General features: G+C 39.2%; 1 protein-coding gene across 31 annotated transcripts in view; it reads left to right on the top strand.

Annotated features, from left to right (window-relative positions):
* SEMA5A (semaphorin 5A) overlaps window positions 1-19,076 on the top strand; it is a 315,141-nt gene that overhangs the window by 223,849 nt on the left and 72,216 nt on the right. For all 31 annotated transcript variants that reach the window (XM_068931379.1, XM_009665155.2, XM_068931382.1 and 28 more), the window contains 3 exons: window positions 4,076-4,193; window positions 9,807-9,988; window positions 12,154-12,297. In XM_068931379.1, the coding sequence (XP_068787480.1) occupies window positions 4,076-4,193; window positions 9,807-9,988; window positions 12,154-12,297 (444 nt within the window). The remainder of the gene's footprint in view (window positions 1-4,075; window positions 4,194-9,806; window positions 9,989-12,153; window positions 12,298-19,076) is intronic.

Raw genomic sequence — 19,076 nt, 5'->3', positions numbered from 1 at the left:
TTCATGACTTACATATCTGTTTCCCAGCATAAATTCCACTCAACAGTAGCAGTTTTCAACAGTGATTTGATCCAGGTCTTTCATGAGTGAGTAAATGTTTATGAGATCCAAAGGAGTTGTGTCTGTGAGTGTTTTCAGGCTTGGAAAACCAGCAGAACCGAAAGAGGAAGTTGTTATCTGCCTCCTCCTATTTAATTTCAAAATATTTTTATGATGGAAATTATTCTGTAGGAATTAAAATTTAAAAATAACATTGATAAGATGAATTGACCGTATTTCTTGGCTGACTGTATGGTGAGCTCTGAGCTTTGACTTTTTAATTTGCATTATATATGACTTACAGTTTACATACCTAGATAGATAGACAGATAGATGTATTTTATACACACGCACACCCCCTCAGTTTATACATCTCTCAGTGTAGGGTCGTTTTTATTATTAAAGACACGTAGGATTTTCAAAAGTGGCGTTTAATTTTCTCGCATGAACTTGTAGGAGAATCCCCAGATCTGACCCTCTGAGGTAGCCTCGCTCTGTAGAGTTTCAGGGCCTATTTGCCAACTGCAGATTTGCAGGCTGTAGTTTTAGCCCATCAAAGGGGAGCCTTCAGTGCTCTGAAGACCCTGGCTCATTCCCTGCCTCCTGCCTCCTAATCAGAGGGCTGGAAGCTGTCTTGGCTGATTGACCAGGGATGGGGACCTGGGATCCCTTAGCTCTTAATTCTTTACAATGAATGGCCGGCATTCTCTCGTAGAGAGAGCTCTCTGAAAGTTATTTTTCACATTTGTTCCCAGAACCACAGTAGAGCGACTTGAAGGCATCTGTATTCAAAGAACCGTGAGTTATAAACACTTCACTAAATAAATAATACATAAATCCCTGGTTCTGGCTTTGAAGAAAGCAGCCTGTAGATTTAAGGCTAGTATTGTCAGTGCATGCTGCTACATTGAATCATACCTAGATCTATTCTGATTGTCTTAAAGAAATTGAAGTAGTAGGAAGCAATAGTAGTCCCACAGAGAATGTCTGAGGTGATTAAAGGCTTTGATTTTTCTTATCGTTCTAGGGAAGAGTTAGGCAGGATCCTGAATATTTGCTACGCATCTCAGTTTGAGCTCATTGGACCCTGTAAATTGTATGCCTACATTTATGTTCTTCTGCATCAGTCGCCTCTATCTTTAGATGCCACTTCTTCATTGCGTATATATGTGCTAAACCAGTAATAATGAATACACTGACAGGTATCTGTTTATAGAAGTCACGTATCAGGTTCACGTATTCATTCAGGCATGGATGGCCCAGTGGTTTTGGAACGTGAGGCAGTCTTTTATCTTAAGTTCCCTGTTCAAACTTGCAGTGAGGAATTTGCTTTACGTGAAGTAAGACGGTGACCTCAGTTCAGTTCCTAATATACAAATGTACAGGTCACAGCTGACAGTAGATGGAACTAGGTAGGCAGAGCTATCTCAGTAGAAAAGTATGACAGGGTCAGAAGACTGAAGTAACTTCTGATCATCAAAATACCTTGGCTAGGTAAAGACAGAAGAATGTTTCACTGGACAGTCTCAGAAGATGCACTTCCTGTACATATGCATTCCTTCAACAAAATGTTACAGCTCAAAGAGATATCAGATGAGCACTTAAAAATATATATTAATGTAGGACTACATCCTCCCACTGAAATGAATTGTAAAAGTCTCATTGAAATGAATAGTATCAGGATGTAGCTTTTATTCTTAAATTTTTTTTCATTATTTGTAGCATGCCTAATGAATTTTTTTCGGTTGTATGGTTTTTTATATGCTTTGCTCTGAATGCCGTTCATATTTGTGCCTCATTTTCTGTCTGAATAAGTCACTTCAGATATTACTGAGGTAGAGCAGTTTTGCTAGCCTGCTTGGTGACAGTTATAAAATAGCTGGGGAAAATAGCCTGCTCTTGCTAGCCTACTTTAGAGGAGTGTAACTTACGTTTCTGTTACTAGTCAGTAAAAATCCAATGTTTAATTGTTGCATGACTGTCAGGAGACGTACTGAACCTTCACAGCCAAATGAATGCCTTGCAGAAGAGACACTCAACTACCTATCACTTACTTGTGGTAACAAATGGAAAAGGATAACATAGAGGAAACCTGGAATCAAGCAGTGGAAGCCAAAACGTGTAGAAAGATTTTGTAGAGGGAACCTACTCACTAGTGCAAGCTCTGTCAAGAGTCTTAGCATGAGCCAATTCAGCCTTATCCCTGGGTTTCCTTATGGCACCAAATTGCTGGTTGTAGCAGACCAGGCACAAATCATGTCAGATGTTAGAGATGTGGGCCGATGCCTACTGGGAGTAACAAACAACACATTCATTTTCATCTCTGATGAAACTGAAATGTCAGACAGACTTCCAGAGACAAGATAGCTAATATATTACCCAGTTCTGCCAGTTCCTCTGTCACTATTTGAAAGAGTCTTTCTGTCAGCTGAGAGACATAATTCTAATTTTAAAAATTATGTAATGTTCTAACAGTATCATCTAAAATGGTTTTAACTGCCACAGGGTTTTGCGAAGGGCAAGGGGATAAATATGCATAGTAGTATCTAATTTTCAAGTTTCCTTACTTATATGAATTTGGCAGCCAGGTTGGTGTGGAACTATAGGGGAATGCCAAAGAGTAATAGAAATATGAAGGAAGCAGGATCTGTGCGGACTGTAATGTGAACCAGTAATTAAAAAGAGAATGCATTTTAGTGTCTGCGTGTGTAATTTGCAGGTATTTTTACATCGACAAATATTAAAAGAATTATATTATGTTCCATAATTATATTATGCCGTGTCCTTTCTACATATCTGAAATTGTGAAACTTCACAGCTGCTTGGACTGTTAACACTTTATCTCTCAGTAGCCAAAGAAAGCTGTCGTTTAATAGAGAAGGAGGGCTTCTAGTCTTAGGGACGGGGTCTTTCAGAGTCTGCAGGGAGCTGGACTACCATTCTTCTCTCTAACCTTTTCTCCACCTCCTGTGCCACTAGGAGGGAACGTCTAGGGCAGTGTGTGAGATCTAAGACTGATGGCAGCCTGTCTTCTGAGTGAATCCAGCTTGTGATGCTTTCATCCCCTGTACCACTTTCAGTATCCTCCAGATAATCCTAGTGCAGTAACTTTTGCTGCTTTGGCAAATATGTGGGTCCGGGTTTTGAATGTACTATTAAGGAATCATTTTAATAAAATGCTGCAGAATTATCCAGATCAAAAACAAGCAAAGGAAGGAAAATGACAGCTTTCAACAGCCTATAACTCAGATATATCTGAGGAGAATTTCAGGCAGTGAGGAAAGGGTTGGCCAGAGGGTTATGTCCTGACAAATTTCAAAGGCTTGACTCAAACTTTGGAAGTGTTAAAATGCCTTCATAATAGGCTGCACAAATCTCTTACAGTTGCATGTATAATACAAGCTGAATATAGGAAGCATTACTAGCTTCCTCTGTTACGTGTAAATACACTATGCATGTACGTTTCTTGATGCCAAAATCCGATGTCCCTATGTTCTGCCTAATAAGAGCCAGTAGCACCGCCTTGTACTTTCTTCCAGGGATTCTATAGCAGTGCAAAAAACAAATGTCTGCTACTATAGAGGGATTCCTGATTCATTTTCATCAGATTTCTGACAAATATGATAACTGAAATTCCAAAGCTCATAGAAAAGCATAGGAGTTACAACTTCTGAATTCCTTACTTGCAGCAGACAACGTATGTTCTTTATGAATTGCTGTAGTTCTGTAGCAGTTAAGTTCTACAGCTGTAGTTCTGCAGCAATTAAGTACAATATTAGATTTTGACTACATACCGTTCATACACGTGGAAATTCAGTTATGCACTTAGATTCTACCTTTGTGTAGGCATTCATATTCATTTTTCTCTATTTACTACTTTGTCATTTCATCTGTGGCACACCGTAACAGGGATCCTTTTCACTATATGCGTTAGGTCTATGAAATATGAAGAGACGTCATGTAGTTACTGGGAGACCTTTGGGCCTGTACAGACAAGAATAAATGTTCATGTTGTCTGACTGGTTTTCATTCACAGTGCGTGCATTGGATCCCAAGATCCTTACTGTGGCTGGGACATGGTGATGAAGAAATGCACAACACTGGAAGAAAGTCTGAGCATGAGTCAGTGGGAGCAGAGCATTACTGTGTGTCCAGTAAGTCCAAAAAGCCTTCATTTATCTCTTAAGACTTTTGATTCCATGTGGATCTCATAAAAACAAACTGGCATAAAATTTCTCAAGCTCGGAAAGCTGTATTCAAAGACATTTACCTCAGGCCTTCCCATCAGATTTGAACTGAAGGTTTAGTTTCTATTTCTTATCCAACTACTTTGTCTTACAGTCAAATTATTTACAGTTCTTTCAAAAGGTGGTTGGTTTTTTTCGCTGCAACATCTGCATTCCCACCTTGAAAGCGAGCAACATTCACAAAAATTAGAGATATTGATACTTTTTCCTTTGCAATATTTTCCCCCATTTTGTACTTTTAAAAATGTAATTGCTGGAGGATCTTTTCTTTTAAGGTCATTATTGCTAATATAAAAAGCCATATAATGTCTTTCAAAGCCCATAATTGGGAGAGGTGAATGGTATGGGAGTTTAGGTTTCACCTACATAGTGACACAAGTGATAATTACAGCAAGCGTAGTGTTAATGTTTGCAGTCGCTCAACACTTCTCCTTAAAAATGATGTTTGATATAAATTTTATAAGAAATAAATAGCAACAAAGTTGGTTTTATACCCCTTCTTTTCAGTGTGGCTCCAGTGTGGTTTTAATAGTGATTCTTTTCCCTCGCTTCTATGAGCAGGAAAGAAGGGTAAGAAGGATTTTCCTTCTGCTACCAAGCTCTCTGCTCTGTAGCCTTATGCTGCTTTTTCTTTGTCTTCTGTCCATGAGGAGGAAGCCTTTACAACTCAATTCTTCTTTCATCAGTAACAAGAGCTTCCTAGACTTGTCCCCACATGCTACTGGAGCACGTGCATCTATGAATATCCATGTCCTATTCTTCATGTGTTTAATGAGCTCATTCTTACTCAGTCTTCATCTTAATGTTACTGACACTCATCTTTATTAAGCTGTGCCTTGTTTAGTGAGTAAGAGATTTGCAAAATGAGTACAGAGCACTTCCAGCTCTCACTTGTGGTCTCAACATGTGTTGCAGCAGTCTGATAGATGCAAATCACTGCACTGATTTTGGGATCTTTGAGAACTAGCTACTGTGTTCTGATTTTCAGTGTTTGACATTATTAATTATTCAAACAGCATTTTGTCCTGCGCTCTGCATCTATGCTCTGACATAGTGGCCTAATAAAAAAGGCTTGCATTGGGTTCATTTGCATTAGCATTTTAGTTGGTATCAGGAGCAACTTTTGGAGTAAATAGCTTACTTTTTCCCAATTAGTGATTTTTGATTCCCGTCACAAAGCCACCTTCAAGTACATAAGCTGCATTACTTTCACATTAAATTAAACCAAAAATGTGCTCCAGCTACTGATAGGCATATGATCTGTGGCCAGAGGCAGTCCAAAGTAACCCCCGCAAAATTTGGACGAAATATGCAGTATATGTGTTCAGTACCGACTGTTTTACATGCTAGATTTACAGTTTATGTCCATGCCATTTGATAACATAGACATAGCCACTGTCTCACAGAAAGTCGGGATTCAGTTGCTACTTCAGCCCTTGAGTCCTTCATTGCCAAGTAACTAGATGCGCAGCACAGTATATTCAGTTCCAAGTGTGAAGTATATCATATCTCCCTGCAGTAATCCCATAGAGGAAATGTGGTTATGTGGAGGGTTTGCTGGTGGCCTAGTTGGGGTAATATATAGGGAAGAATTACTGGAATGGGTGAGTTTGTTGTTATTTGCATGGGCAGACTGCCTATTGCAGTCTTTGAATTCTGACATGAACTCTTATTTTCTTTAGTGGTTATAGAAGAGGGAGGAAGACTGATTTAAAAGATATACTTCAATTCTGTCCTATTCAACTGAAAAACAATTCTTTAGTGCGTATTATGTGGCAGTTGTGTAGGATCTGACAGTCCAGCCAAAGCAGGGAAGCACCGAAGGGTTGCTCAGGAATCCTTGCACATCTCTGAGACTTATTCTGTATATCAGAGATGAAAAGGTATATAAAGCCTCAAAAGGAATTCCAGAGATCGGTGGATTGGAATTGCATTCTAAAAGGAAATTTTTAGAATTAATGAACTACCACTGTAAATTGAGAAGAGTGGTTTTACTTTCTAAACCCCCCAAACTCTAGCAGCCTGTTATTGAGCAAATTTGAAAATTTCACTGAAACTTTATTTTAAAATAACAGTGTATTCTGGCAAATGGCAATAGGTTGCAATTTTGCTTGGCAAGGCTTTCAAATATTTGTTTTTATAACATTTTTACGTGCCGTATTCACAGGATATACAAGCCAAGATATAATTCATTTTGTTTTGTAAGCAGCTAAGCTATGTGCATCCTTGGCATTGGCTGTACACAGTTAAGATAATGTTGAAAGCAGAACTTAACAGGGTATTATAAGGCTTTCTACTCTCGATTCTGCTTCCAATTGGTTCCAATGTATTAACTTTTAGTAAAACTACCCTGATCGTTTTAATGCTACAGAAAATTTGTCAGACGCATGCATGACCAGTTTCTTCTAATTACAAATCATTTGAGGCCTGTTTACGTACTAGTCTAGCCCAAAATTAAGAGTATGACCGGTTGCATTTGAGAGAAATTATTTTCCGGGGAATTATTCGTATACCTGAATATTTGCATTTCATGGCAGAGCATGGGAGCTAAAAGGGGTAGCTGAGCTTCTGTGGCACCATTTCTCTCCTCTCTGAAGATGATAGGTGACAAATGTGGTTATTTTGGTTATCTTGCTTTGATTTAGGGTATTTTAGACTATTAATAGTTTCAATTGGCATGAGTATATCAACTGTGTGTGAACATACATAGTGTAGTACACATATCTGCTTTGAACTTCTTCCATTTGATCAGATAAAGCTATTCATGTAATACTTTTTGCAATAATGAAGGAGCTTGTTCACTATTCTGGGAAAATATTTTCCAATGGGGCCACTGGCAGTCCGTCATCACTGAAAATATACTATCTGACATCATCAGAGAGCTTTAAGAAGCAAAGAAAAAAAATATATGCCTATTATTTAGTTATTTACATAAATACATAGCATGAAATGGCTTTATTTTTACAGCTCTGGCAAACAATGCATGCTGGGAAAGAGCATACATCGTATGGGATCTCACCTGGATGCGTTAACTTTAGCAAGTACTCCTTAGCTACCAAATTGTACACAAAGTGATCTCAAACCACAGAGCATGTAGCAGATGTAAGGCCTAAGTCACTGCAGATGGGACCTTGCCTCAGCGTGAAGAGGCATGAACCAGGAAGACCAGATGGGTGCAAACAGGGTCAAGACATACATATGGAGCAGAGGAAAGAAGAGTGCTAGTGCAGGGGGGCGGTGGGAGGAAGAAGGGATTAGAGGTAGCTGCAAGTGGGAAAGGGTGACAAAACCAGGATATTAGAGAGGGAAAGCAGAAGGCAGCTGTCAGAGACAAGTACAAACATACTGTCTGCTTGGGTCTGACCTGTCTCTTGAGGCTGTCAGGCGGTGAGAGATTAATGGGCAGTGGCCTTTCATGGGCGCTGGTGAGGGCTAAAGAAGGCCCCTGACCAGTCTGTTTTCCTTCCCTTTAGTCGTAGTATGAAATTGTGTGATATCACTTACTAAAAGGAGATGGTCACAGAGAGACAGAGCAGATCAGTCCTAAGGAACAGAAAAGATTGCACTGGGAAGATCTTTACAGGAGTTAGGAAAAAAACAGGAAAGGCAAACCTGCCATCAGTATGTGTTTCCTAGCTCAAGCTTTTATGCAAGTTTTATCAATACTTTCCCTGCCATTCGTTATAAATTATAGTAAGCATAGGCAACTGTGGGTTTAGTTTGTAGCTGTAGCTGCGACACTAAAGGTGCTTTGGTACAGCACAGAAAAGAAAGTAGTCAAGAAATTTTCCCACCTCTGACATTAATTGGACTGGGGACGTGTTACTGGTTTATGGACTACATATTTTTGAACCAGCAATATAAGAGAGAAAGAGTATGCTTGTCACTTAAGACAACAGGAAACATTTACTTCTTGTTGTGAAAAATCACAGCGTATACTGCATGTGAGCAAAGATCGGTGAGTTATTGTCAATCAGCAGGTGTCAGCAGAATTCTGAAATGATGAACTATCCTGATGTCGGTTGTGGCGGGCAGAATATAAACATATCTGTTCTTTGGAGAAGCTGTATATGTGAAGGATGAGAAAAGTAATTAGTAATGAAATTATATAGCCTTTAACACAGTGGGAAGAATCAGCCAACACCCAGTAAGGCAATGGAAATATGTCTTTGATGTGATTGAATTTCTTGTATCTTCAAATTATTAGTTGAACATGTTTCCCACGACAGTTAAAATGAAGCAATACTAAAAATAGCAAAGGGAGACACCATTTCATATCATTCGTAACAGTTCTGCAATCGTAGCTCCTAGTGGATTGTATAAGCAAGTGTTAAACTGTTATATTCTTACGCATTTGATAAAATTTGAAGGACTGCAGCAGATGTGTATTTATTTTTATCTAAGAGTGACTTTAAATACGGTTTAACCTTCACTTGTTAGTACTGTTGTGTTGACTGAAAAATAAAATGTGACGATTAAACCTGGCAAATCCATTAGCATTTAAGTGAAAAAATGGCCACTTTTACATTTATGGTCACAAACATGTGGGGGTAAACACCCTGGTAAAAAAAATTAGTAATACAAAGTAATTAGTAATAGTCAAGACAGCTGAATTCTCCATGACCACCTCTAATTTCTTTAAAAGTTCCAGGAGCAATGAAGACTGGTAAAATTTGAGTTAGTACATTTTATTTAGCTGGACAGTTCCTAGTCATATATATCAGGAAAAATCTCTTGTTAACATGTGTTATGACTGCATGATGATGACTTCCCAAATAAGGAGAGAATGATCTGATCCCTCCAACTGGAAGTGCTGAGAATCAACTTTAGCAGGAGAACTTGCTTCACCACAGGGTTATATGCTGCTTTTGCTTTCTAAAGATGTTTTTTTAAGATTCATGCATATAATGATCTGTAATGTTTATAGGTAGTCGTACTTAAAACCACAATCCACTCTTTTGAAATGATTCTTTAAGATATGTTTCAAAAAATTATTGTCAAAAGAAAATATTCATCGTGAAGATGTGAGGTTAATTCAAACCGTTTTCTTACCTTGAATATTATCCCCTGCTGTCTCTTCCTTTTAGTCTACATCCAGGTTTCTGGAAGCGTTCTTGCACATGCTATCTTACAATCAGTTCCCAGATTCCTAATCACAGGCAAATTTGAGGAAATACAGAATACTGTTGTCAGAAGATAACTGAGAAAGTGAAGCTATCTTTTCTATTGAATTACTCTAGGCAGGCATGGTTACTGAAGGTAATGATTAGTTGTAATTATTTTTATTGCTACAGTGGAGGTGTCCCGTGGCCCATATCAATTGGAGGTTGTGAGGTGGATGCTGGAGATCATACAGCTGCCGAAATTACGACCAGGGGAGCTGACTGAAGGCATACCTCTCCCGTGGAGGCTTTTATTGGTGGTGGCTGAAGGCTGCACCTGAGCATACTGTAGAATTAAAGGGTTGTATGAAGAACCTGTCGAGCCTCAGAGACATTTTTCTGTTCTGTTTGTTTCTAGACCAGGAACCTGACTGTGGATGGGAGTTTCGGGACATGGTCACAGTGGAAACCTTGCACCCACACTGATGGTGGCAGCGTTGGCTCCTGCCTCTGCAGGACTCGTCTGTGTGACAGCCCGGCTCCTCAGTGTGGAGGTTGGCTGTGTGAAGGACCAAGCATGGAAATTGCCAACTGTTCCAGGTACACAAAGCAATTTCGGGGTTTAGTGTTTAAGTTTCTAAAAGTTTTGACTTACGCAGAATAGAATCTACCCTTCAAAATCTCATGGACCGTGTTCTGTACAGGTAACAACTCCTAGCCATGGCCACAGAGGGTGGGTTAGCATCTAGTTCTCAAGCTTGGCGGGAGAGAGAATGAGCCAAATGGCAGTGATTTCAAATGCTGTGGACCATATTACATTGTCCTCAATTAATTTTAATAAAAGCCAGGAGAGAAAAAGATCAGCGTTAGGTAAAATCTAAAGTATGACACTTTTTCTCATCCAGTGACTTCTGGGCAGGGTAATCAGGAAAAAAGTGAAATGTCCTGTGAGTTCTGTAAGTTACACACTTTTCTTTCTGAAAGTTATAACTGTTTACCTTTTTGTTTGCTTCATGTCACCAGCGTAGTCCTCTGTCTGCCTTGGAGAAGATGTTTTCATTTTGTCATTTGGTAGTATCATAACATCTAGATCTATTACCAGTTTGTATGCCACTCTGAGCTCAGATACCTCTTTGTCTTCCTCTTACACAGAACTACTCCCAGAAAAAAAGAGAACAGGTTTTTTTGTAGGGACTCCGAAGAACACTGTTTATTCTAAACTGGTTTGGCAAATGCAGGGGTTATTGGCTCGGTAGCTTTGAGCTGACGCCTGGTGATTGTGAAAAAAGCAACACAGTTTCATTTGGAGTTCATATTTAAAACATTATACGTATTTAAATCACAATAAAAAACTTACGTACTGGTCCATTCTGCTTATTTTCAGAGGTTCCTTTTGGCTTCTTGTCTCTGCTTTTTTTTAAAACATCAGAAGCACTTGATGCTATTTTGTAGTGAATAAAACTGATTATCCTTCATCACAAGATAACTGCAAGCCCTGTAAGTTAAAATAGTAAATCTTAGGATAATTATTAGAAACATAACAGTATAGTATTTACATCGGGTCAGGAGAATGGTAGAAAATAAGAGAAGGATGCTGTGTGAAATAAGATAAGGATGCTGTGTGATACTGAACAATCAAGCAATAGTTACTGGCTGTCAGGCTTAGAAGGGAACATGATTTGGGACTTGAGTCGTGCTGCTGTTGCCAGTACCACGCTGATGTTTTAACATCTTACTTCTTTAAACGCTCCTGTATTACTTATTGATTCTCAGAATTCATGGATACCCAGATGTCATGCTCATTTTACCACTTGGGCCAGCCATTCCACTGACAAAGATCTTATTCTTTGTCTAAATGTATTAGCAGTGATATCTGACTTTTTTCACAAGCTGTTTTCCGCATTATCAACTTTTATATCCCTTATAATAACAGTACATCAAGATCAGTGAAATATAAACCAGTGGTATTTATGAGAAATTATTGAAACAGACTTACATCTTCTTTATTATTGAATCTAGTTAGTTTTCGTTCTTAAAAAATAAAGGGATTTCAAAACCAAGTAAGAAATTATTTTAATTTCTGCTTTTATGATGAAAGTTCAAGAACTCATGATTATTTTTCTTGATTTTTCTGGTTTATCATCAGTACAAAAACTGCAGGCTAGCTATTGAAAAGTTCTGGAAATTGCTGAAGTTCACTATTTTTTGCCTAGGACAGGGTATGAAATTCCTTTTGAAACTTTTTGTCCAATACTTTTGTACTGGAAGTATCCTGTTGAAACTGTGACCTAATACATCTTGACACTTACTTCTCTTGAAACTTTTTTCCTTTTTCTAATCACTTTCCTTTCAGAAGAGGGAGCAAAACTTGACATTATGATCTCCCTGTAAAAAAGAGCTATGAATAATAATTAGGTTAAATACATAATTGACAGTTGTCTTCAGAACTTTGGTACAGGAATTTGAAGATCAGCTTTACCCGGAATAAACTGACTGAAAGAAACTGAATAGCTTCATATCTCTGGGCTTTGTATTTTACTTCTTGCGTAATGGGGTCTGTTTAGCAGCTGCTCATTACAAAACGTGGAGTATGGAAGGATCAGAGCACCTTTATTTTAGCTCCGTGTTCTTTAAGAAATGGAACATCATACATTATAAATGATTTCTACGGAAATGTGAATGGGCAGATTCTGTTGTCAGTCACACCTAATCAGCCATTCGCTATGTATAACAGATGACAGAGCCTGAGCTTTTTATTCTACCAGAAATGGAGGCTGGACACCATGGACTTCTTGGTCACCTTGTAGTACCACTTGTGGAATAGGCTTTCAAGTTCGTCAGCGCTCCTGCAGCAATCCAACCCCTCGACACGGAGGACGTGTCTGCGTGGGACAGAATCGCGAGGAGAGGTGAGTTATCTTTTCTCTATCATTTGTTTTAATTTCTTCTGCTCAACTGTATTCCACAGGACATTTTCTCCTTTACCTGCCTTGGTTTTTTTCTTCCCCTCTCTTTTTGTCTCTCTCTGTCTCTCTGTTTAATTGCACCTATAGCAGTATTCCCTAGCAGTATTCCCATTAGCAAGGATGGGGGTCTGCAGCAGTTCCTTCATCTTTCACTTAGCTGCGTCCTTCCCAAGCCAGCTGAGCTCCTGGTGGTGCCAGAGCATTGTGCTGAAGCAATCCTCTTTGCTGCCCCTTGAGACCCTGAAAATTGATTTTCCTGGAACATTGATTGCAGTGTGTTTGAATTCTATCTTGCCCGGTCTGAAGACCTAGAATTCATGGCAAAATGTAGTAAGGTCACAGCACTACGATACTGATGCTTTGAGTTAATTTTTCCTGTCTTAAATGAATTAAGCATCTATATAACATGGGGGAGTTTCTGGTTTCAAGTTTGTTTTATATTCAGTAAAAATAATGCATCCTGGACTCAAAAATGTTTTGGTAAGGTTTCAGGATCGCTTATGTTGTTTGTATATATATTAACCCCTCAGCAGATCAAGACAGGCATCTAACGCAGATTTTGATTTCACAGTCTGCTGCTTTGCATAGGACTGGGCATTCTGTCCCTAGCTCAGAATGTAAAACTTGAGTTTCTGATCCCATTCGCCACACGTCCTAAAATCTCCAATTCGTAAGTTATTTGCCAGAAATTTTAACAGGAATTAAACATTTCTTTAAACCAAACTAAAATATATCCAGACAAGCTACAATTCTTATATGTGTTATCTTGTTTCCCGAGGCATGCCAAAAAGCTAGATAGCAGAAGACTGGTGTTAGTGTTAGCATCTGGAGTATTGTAGCTATCGTTCCAAGAGGTGTATGAGGGTAAGTTGTACACTTGTAGCTTACTTCAGTGTTTCTGTAAAATACTTTCACACAACCAAAGGAGAAGGAATAATTTAGCATCCTATATTGCAGTCAGGTAAAAGCAAGATCCGGTAACCTTTACGATGAGTTTTAGTGAGGGAGTAACTATACATCAGCTCTACCGTTTTTTTAGATGAAGAGATTCCAATGAAGGGAAGTTGCATCACATGTTTTCTGCATCAACAAAAGATCACTGACAGGACCCTGTCTCTCCAGCTCTCCGTGTAAAGGATCAGTATCACAGTGCATGTGAACACTTCTTGCTGTTTCAGAGCCATGAATATTTACTACTATTTCATCACAGAGGGGAGCATTTTGTTCTTCTGTAAATCACTTTCTGAAAATAGGTTGCTCAACGAAAAAGCTGTCGCCACCAAATGTAGAATTACTAGAGTTGCATAACTCTGTCCGGCATGAATAACAGTTACTGATTTCCTTGAAGTGAGAGGTCAGTCCGGGGCAAGACGCAGTACGAGCAAGTAGAGAAGAAAAGAGTTTTGTTTGAATAGACATTTTGGTGATGGAGTATGAATGTTAGTAATTATTGTTCATCTTAACATGGAATAAAAGTCCAGTAAGGAGATTAAGAGAGATGCAGAAAACATAAATGCTTAGGCGACTGTAAGAGAGAAAATGTCTGCTATTAAGCAAATGGATGCACTAAAAAAGCAGTTACATAATGTAAAGTGATACAATGAGTTGGAACAGTAATAACTTAGATTGAATTTTGGTATGTAGTAGCACTGAAGAAAGAAGCAGCTTAAGCAGCTACTCTTGCCTTTGTAGCCTGCAGGTTGCTTGTCCTTTTGCTCCTCGTTCAGCTGAGCAGCAGCCTGGGATGTACGTGCCTGTGAGTTTATTCCAGAGCACCCTTGGTCTTTCAGGGCTCCTCTCTCCTTGAAACACCCTCAGCTCTCGCTGACATTGCATCTCCGTATCCGGCCTCCTCCAGCTCAGTACCTCGGTCACAGCTGACCTTCCTACCTCTGCCCTGGTTTTGTTTAGGTTACTGGTGAAGTATACTGATACTTTTAAAAGGGTGTATGTAATTTAATTCAAGAAGGTGCGGTATGTTAGAAAAGTTTGCCATATCATTTGTAAGGCTTCTCTTTCAGAGGAACGGGGCATCCTAGCAGTTAATTCCCAGGATTTTGTCAGTGTCAGGCCAAGTAGTGGAGTAAATCATTTTGCAGCTCTAAGGAGCCATAGTCCTAAGGACAAGTCAGTGTAAGATTTGTAAAAGTAAAGGTATTTTTCTTGCCTTGTAGAGAGTTTTGAGCTGTGAGAGCAGTGAGGCGTATCAGCTTTATGAAAGTCCTAGTTCACTGCTTCACTCAAGTACCAGTGGAGTTAAACCTGCGTCAAATGAAGACTGTGCATTTGAGAATTGGGCCCAGTATATTTAGGATGGCTGATCAAATAGTCCGCATGCAGTAATTCGTAAGACATGTTTAGCTTGTTTGCTGCATCTAAAGTACTTGTAAGCAGGTTTTCAGATTTCGTTGAAATTAATGAAAGTTCATAAATAGCTTAACTTCTTAGTTCCTTTATGGCCCAGCCCATGTGTGAAGTCAGTATAGGTACGGTCTTAGTAAAAAATAGAATTAGGTAGTTTACACATTGTGTGCCTATGTCTTTATAAAAGTGCATATTCATGTCAGCCTGCCGTATTCAGGAGTGTAAATACAGAAATCTGTCCGAGAATCACCACCGTGCCTAGCTTTGAACAGCTTTCCAATGAGCATTGGTTTCAGTGCAGCTCCGTTGTATCATGCTGTAGAAGGTGAACACAAAGGGGGCAGCATATGGCTGAAGCAAATTCTCCTACAAATGGCAACGAATATTCAGTTTCAGAGTATTTGTCCATGCATTAAGAGCTAAACGTTTGACAAGATTATATTTATTTACTTCATGAAAGCCACGCTCCTACAACGTCTTGGGTATCAAGCAGCTTTGTGCTTGCTAGTCATTCCCTTGAAATTAATGGAAATAGTTGCCAATTTAAGGTCGTGCAGACAGGTTAAGCTGTTGAATGCTCTGTTGCTAACGGGGGGAATGGAAAATAGTTAGGAGATAACTGCAAAGACTAGGATACACAGCCAATTTTTGCTGTAGAAATAGGTCAAAAGTGCAGCTGATGTCCTGTGTGTTGAGACAGAATATGGAAAGAGAGTAAAAGTAGTATTTTAATAAAATTTGTTTATCAGAAGAAATATAATTGTCGTTGAAACTCAGGATGGAAGACATCCTGATATTCCTTAGGGACATACAAATTTATAGTTTTTCCTGTGGGTGGAATATTCCCTGAGGCTGCTGGAAAACTCCCCAAGTTTTGGTTTATGTAGTTTATGGTGTCCTCTCTTTATTTTTAGTTCTTCTTTGCGGCTTGCTTCCATGATAAGGAGAAACTGTTGAGTAAACTGTCTTTTCTGTGTAGTACTGTTAGTTTTTGATCAGCACACACAAAATGTTGTCTCCTTTGGCAGAGCAGATCAAACACCATGAGGCTTTTGGTTTGCTCATGGTTCCATCGCTGCCATTTCTGCCAACAGCTTGCCGGGAAATGTGGGCTCTCATGTTCCTCGGTTTCTTTGCTCCCTCCGGCTCTATAGAAATCCGCAAGAACACACACCCCAGCCCTGATCCACGTGCCACAGACTCCTAGGCAGAGATTTCTGTTGTTTTAGCAGTCTCCTTCCTGAAGGGCGTCTCTTTGCATCATAGGTCTGTATTGAATAAAGGGAATCCAGCAATCCTAACTTCAACTTTAGTATAGACTTCCTTCCCAGTAAACCAAGTAAACCAACAGCTGGTGATCACTAGTACCTGCCACAAAAAAGTATCTCATAGGAACGGGCAGAGAGTGATAGAGGTTAGTTTATTTTTCTTAGATACAGTCTAGCACAATAGCATTGAAATTTAAGAATTATGTGATTAAATAAAACAGCATCTCTTTGGAAAATTAAAAAAACACATTTGTAACTGGCGTGCAATTAACCTGTGATACTCAGTGCTGCATGACAAGATTGAAATAAACTAAAACATTATTAAAGGATTAGATCTTCATAGGAACAAGAACAGCAGTTCCAGTTGTACTGGAATTGCCGGAGTAAAAATTAAAAATCACTCTATGAAGTACTGGTTACTAATCAGATCTGGATAGAGGACGCTCTCCCTCTCCCCAGTATGACAATGCATTTATTTAGGGCATTTGAACTTGGATTCACTGTAAGGGGAGAGGGAAAGGTCACTGTACCAAACTCACATTTTTCTCAGCTGTTCTCCCTTCTGACCTCATCACAGTTAGAGATGAGATTAGGGGAGAGGGCAGTGGTTTCACAGATCCAAATTTTTTATACTGCGTGTTTTGCTGAATTACTGTAAACTGTTAGCCCTGTGGGTCCTGAGAACAAATTTAAGCAGGGAAGAAAGAGCAAAAGTGCAAATGGGAGAAAGGGGTTACTGAGTGACTTGAAATGCAGCCAGGAAGAGACATAATAAAACTTGGCTCAAAAACCCTTACTGTAGTAAAGCTCTCAAAGACCAATTGCAGGGGTGTGTCTAACTATAAAAGCATACCTGATGTTTTCAGAAGTCGGCTGGCTGAAATGAAAATAAGATTGCACTTGTATGCCTTGATATTTCTTTTTTTCAAAAAAAAAAAAAAAAAGAGAGAGAACACTCAGCTCTGCTGATTTTTTTCCCCCTAAATGGAAGTTAAGCAGATTGCATGGGCATTTTAGGTGTTTTTCAGTTTCATTTTGTAGCTTCATCTGTATCTTTAAATAGTCTTGCTTAGCAGAATTTGGAGACTGCCAACCTTTGAAGTGCTTACTGTGTCAATTGTTCGGTTTCTTTTCTGTCTCCTGCTTACGTGACAGAGCAGGTGATATGGCACACTGGCATTAAGAGAGGCACTGTACAGAAGTAGAGACACCTAACTTCAGGTGTCCACAGTGTAAGTGTTTATCTGTGAGTGAGATGTCTGAACTCCCACTGCAGCCTGTAGAAATCTAGTCAATATGGGCATTGGAGAACAGAGAGTATTTTGTCTCATTTTGCTGTAGATTCCTACATTTGGTCGAACTTAGTAATTCTAGCCTCCTTTGCTTGTATTGACGAAGTCTCCATTGACTATAATGGGAGCTTAGACACCTGTCTCCCACTGCCTCCCATGCAGGCACTGAAAGTTGGATGAAATTAATTCCACCACTACATCAGGCTTCTCTGTCTAGCCTGCCTTTATAGTCAATGGAGAGAAAGCGGTGCAATGAGGGCTTGATTTGTAGAAGTTACATTAGACACGTACTCTAGGGTAGCATGAATGATGTTTTTAAAAAGACTTCCTTTCCACTGACTGTTGCTCAAGTTTAGATGACAACTTTATTTATAGACATCTACACTGTACACATCTGTATTCAGGTGAGATGAGCCCTTCCGGTAGTTAATACTTTTTTTGTGGCCGTGTGTCAGTAATTGCCAACTTCACAACAAAGACTTTCCTCATCCTGTGTGTGTCCCAAACTAACTTAGCACATGTGCATTAAAAACTAGTAAGTTCTGCAAAATAGGTACTCAGGTGAATAAATGAATGGTGATAATTGTATCTATGTCTCCCTGGGCAAACATTCCCAACAGATGATCACAGAGAAAAGCTTTGGCAAATACTCTCATTAATGAGTGCATGTGACCCAGACTGTATGTGCAGCTGTCTGAATTTTGGGGGAAGACTATCTGATCACAGAACACTCCTCTGCATCTTCAGAATTAGAAGAATTAGACCTTGACGATCATGGGGTTTTCTGCAGAAAATGTGGTTATGGTTATTCGTGTTGAATATAGTAACAGTAGATACTGTCATTGTTTCTATTTGTGTAGAAAATAAATTATTTAAGTGTTAAAATAAGTTTTCATTGCAAGAGAGTACAAAGTGGTGGAAACTTGCTAAAAAGGCAAGAAGCCAGTGGATTTTGAAGAGCCCATGTACCAGGAAGTATTGCAACAGGTTGATCTGTTTGTTCAGGACAGTCAGAAGTAGTAGGAGCAAGAGACAACTCAGTGACTTCCATAAAAGATCAGAACAGTCCTTTTTTTCTGAACATCTGTCATGGCTTTAATTTATCCTGAATAAGAACTTAGTCTCTTTAAGATACTCAATCGCGCTTTCTGGTGGCCCAAATCTTTTGGACCTGTGGAGAGAGTCTTTACCAAGCGGCACATGATGCACTTATTTTACTAGCTTTTACTAGATGACAAGCTCAAAAAATTGGGAGTCTTAGGTGAGAAAACTCACTAATAGTTGGGACCATCCCACCCAGCTGAATGTCTTGTTACAATAATAACAGCTCAGCAGTAAAAAATTCATTCTTCCCTCAAGAAGCTGGTAGGCCTCTGGATCAGTGTGCAGCACACTGGGAAATCCCTTAAGGGTTTCAATAACTAAAAACAGCCTTTAAGAGATAAAGTACCATCAAAATAGTACAGTTCTTTATACCTAGAGTCAATGTTTTAGCTTTTATTTTACCCATAAAATTGGAGATATTGCGGAAGGCAAAAAAGCAATTTCAAGTTTCTGAAGAGGAGAGAAATGGATGCTAACCAAGGCTTAGCTAGAGACTGATAAAAGAGTGCCTGCATAAATGGTTTCCTTTCAGTTAGTTGAGTCAGTCCTCCCCCAAGATAGAGCGACGCTACTTTTCTTTGTTAATGAAATAGTTGTCAACCTTGCTTACATTTGCAATACTGTGGTTGTCTCTCATAGATTGCAGAAAGGCACTGAACAACGCAAACAAATGTTTCACCCCTTCACCCCTGTT

Source organism: Struthio camelus, chromosome 2 (genome assembly GCF_040807025.1).
Source record: "Struthio camelus isolate bStrCam1 chromosome 2, bStrCam1.hap1, whole genome shotgun sequence".
In the NCBI taxonomy this organism is placed as follows: Eukaryota; Metazoa; Chordata; class Aves; order Struthioniformes; family Struthionidae; genus Struthio; species Struthio camelus.
The sequence above is the reverse complement of the archived record's forward strand: the minus strand, read 5'-3'. Positions and strand labels throughout refer to the sequence as shown.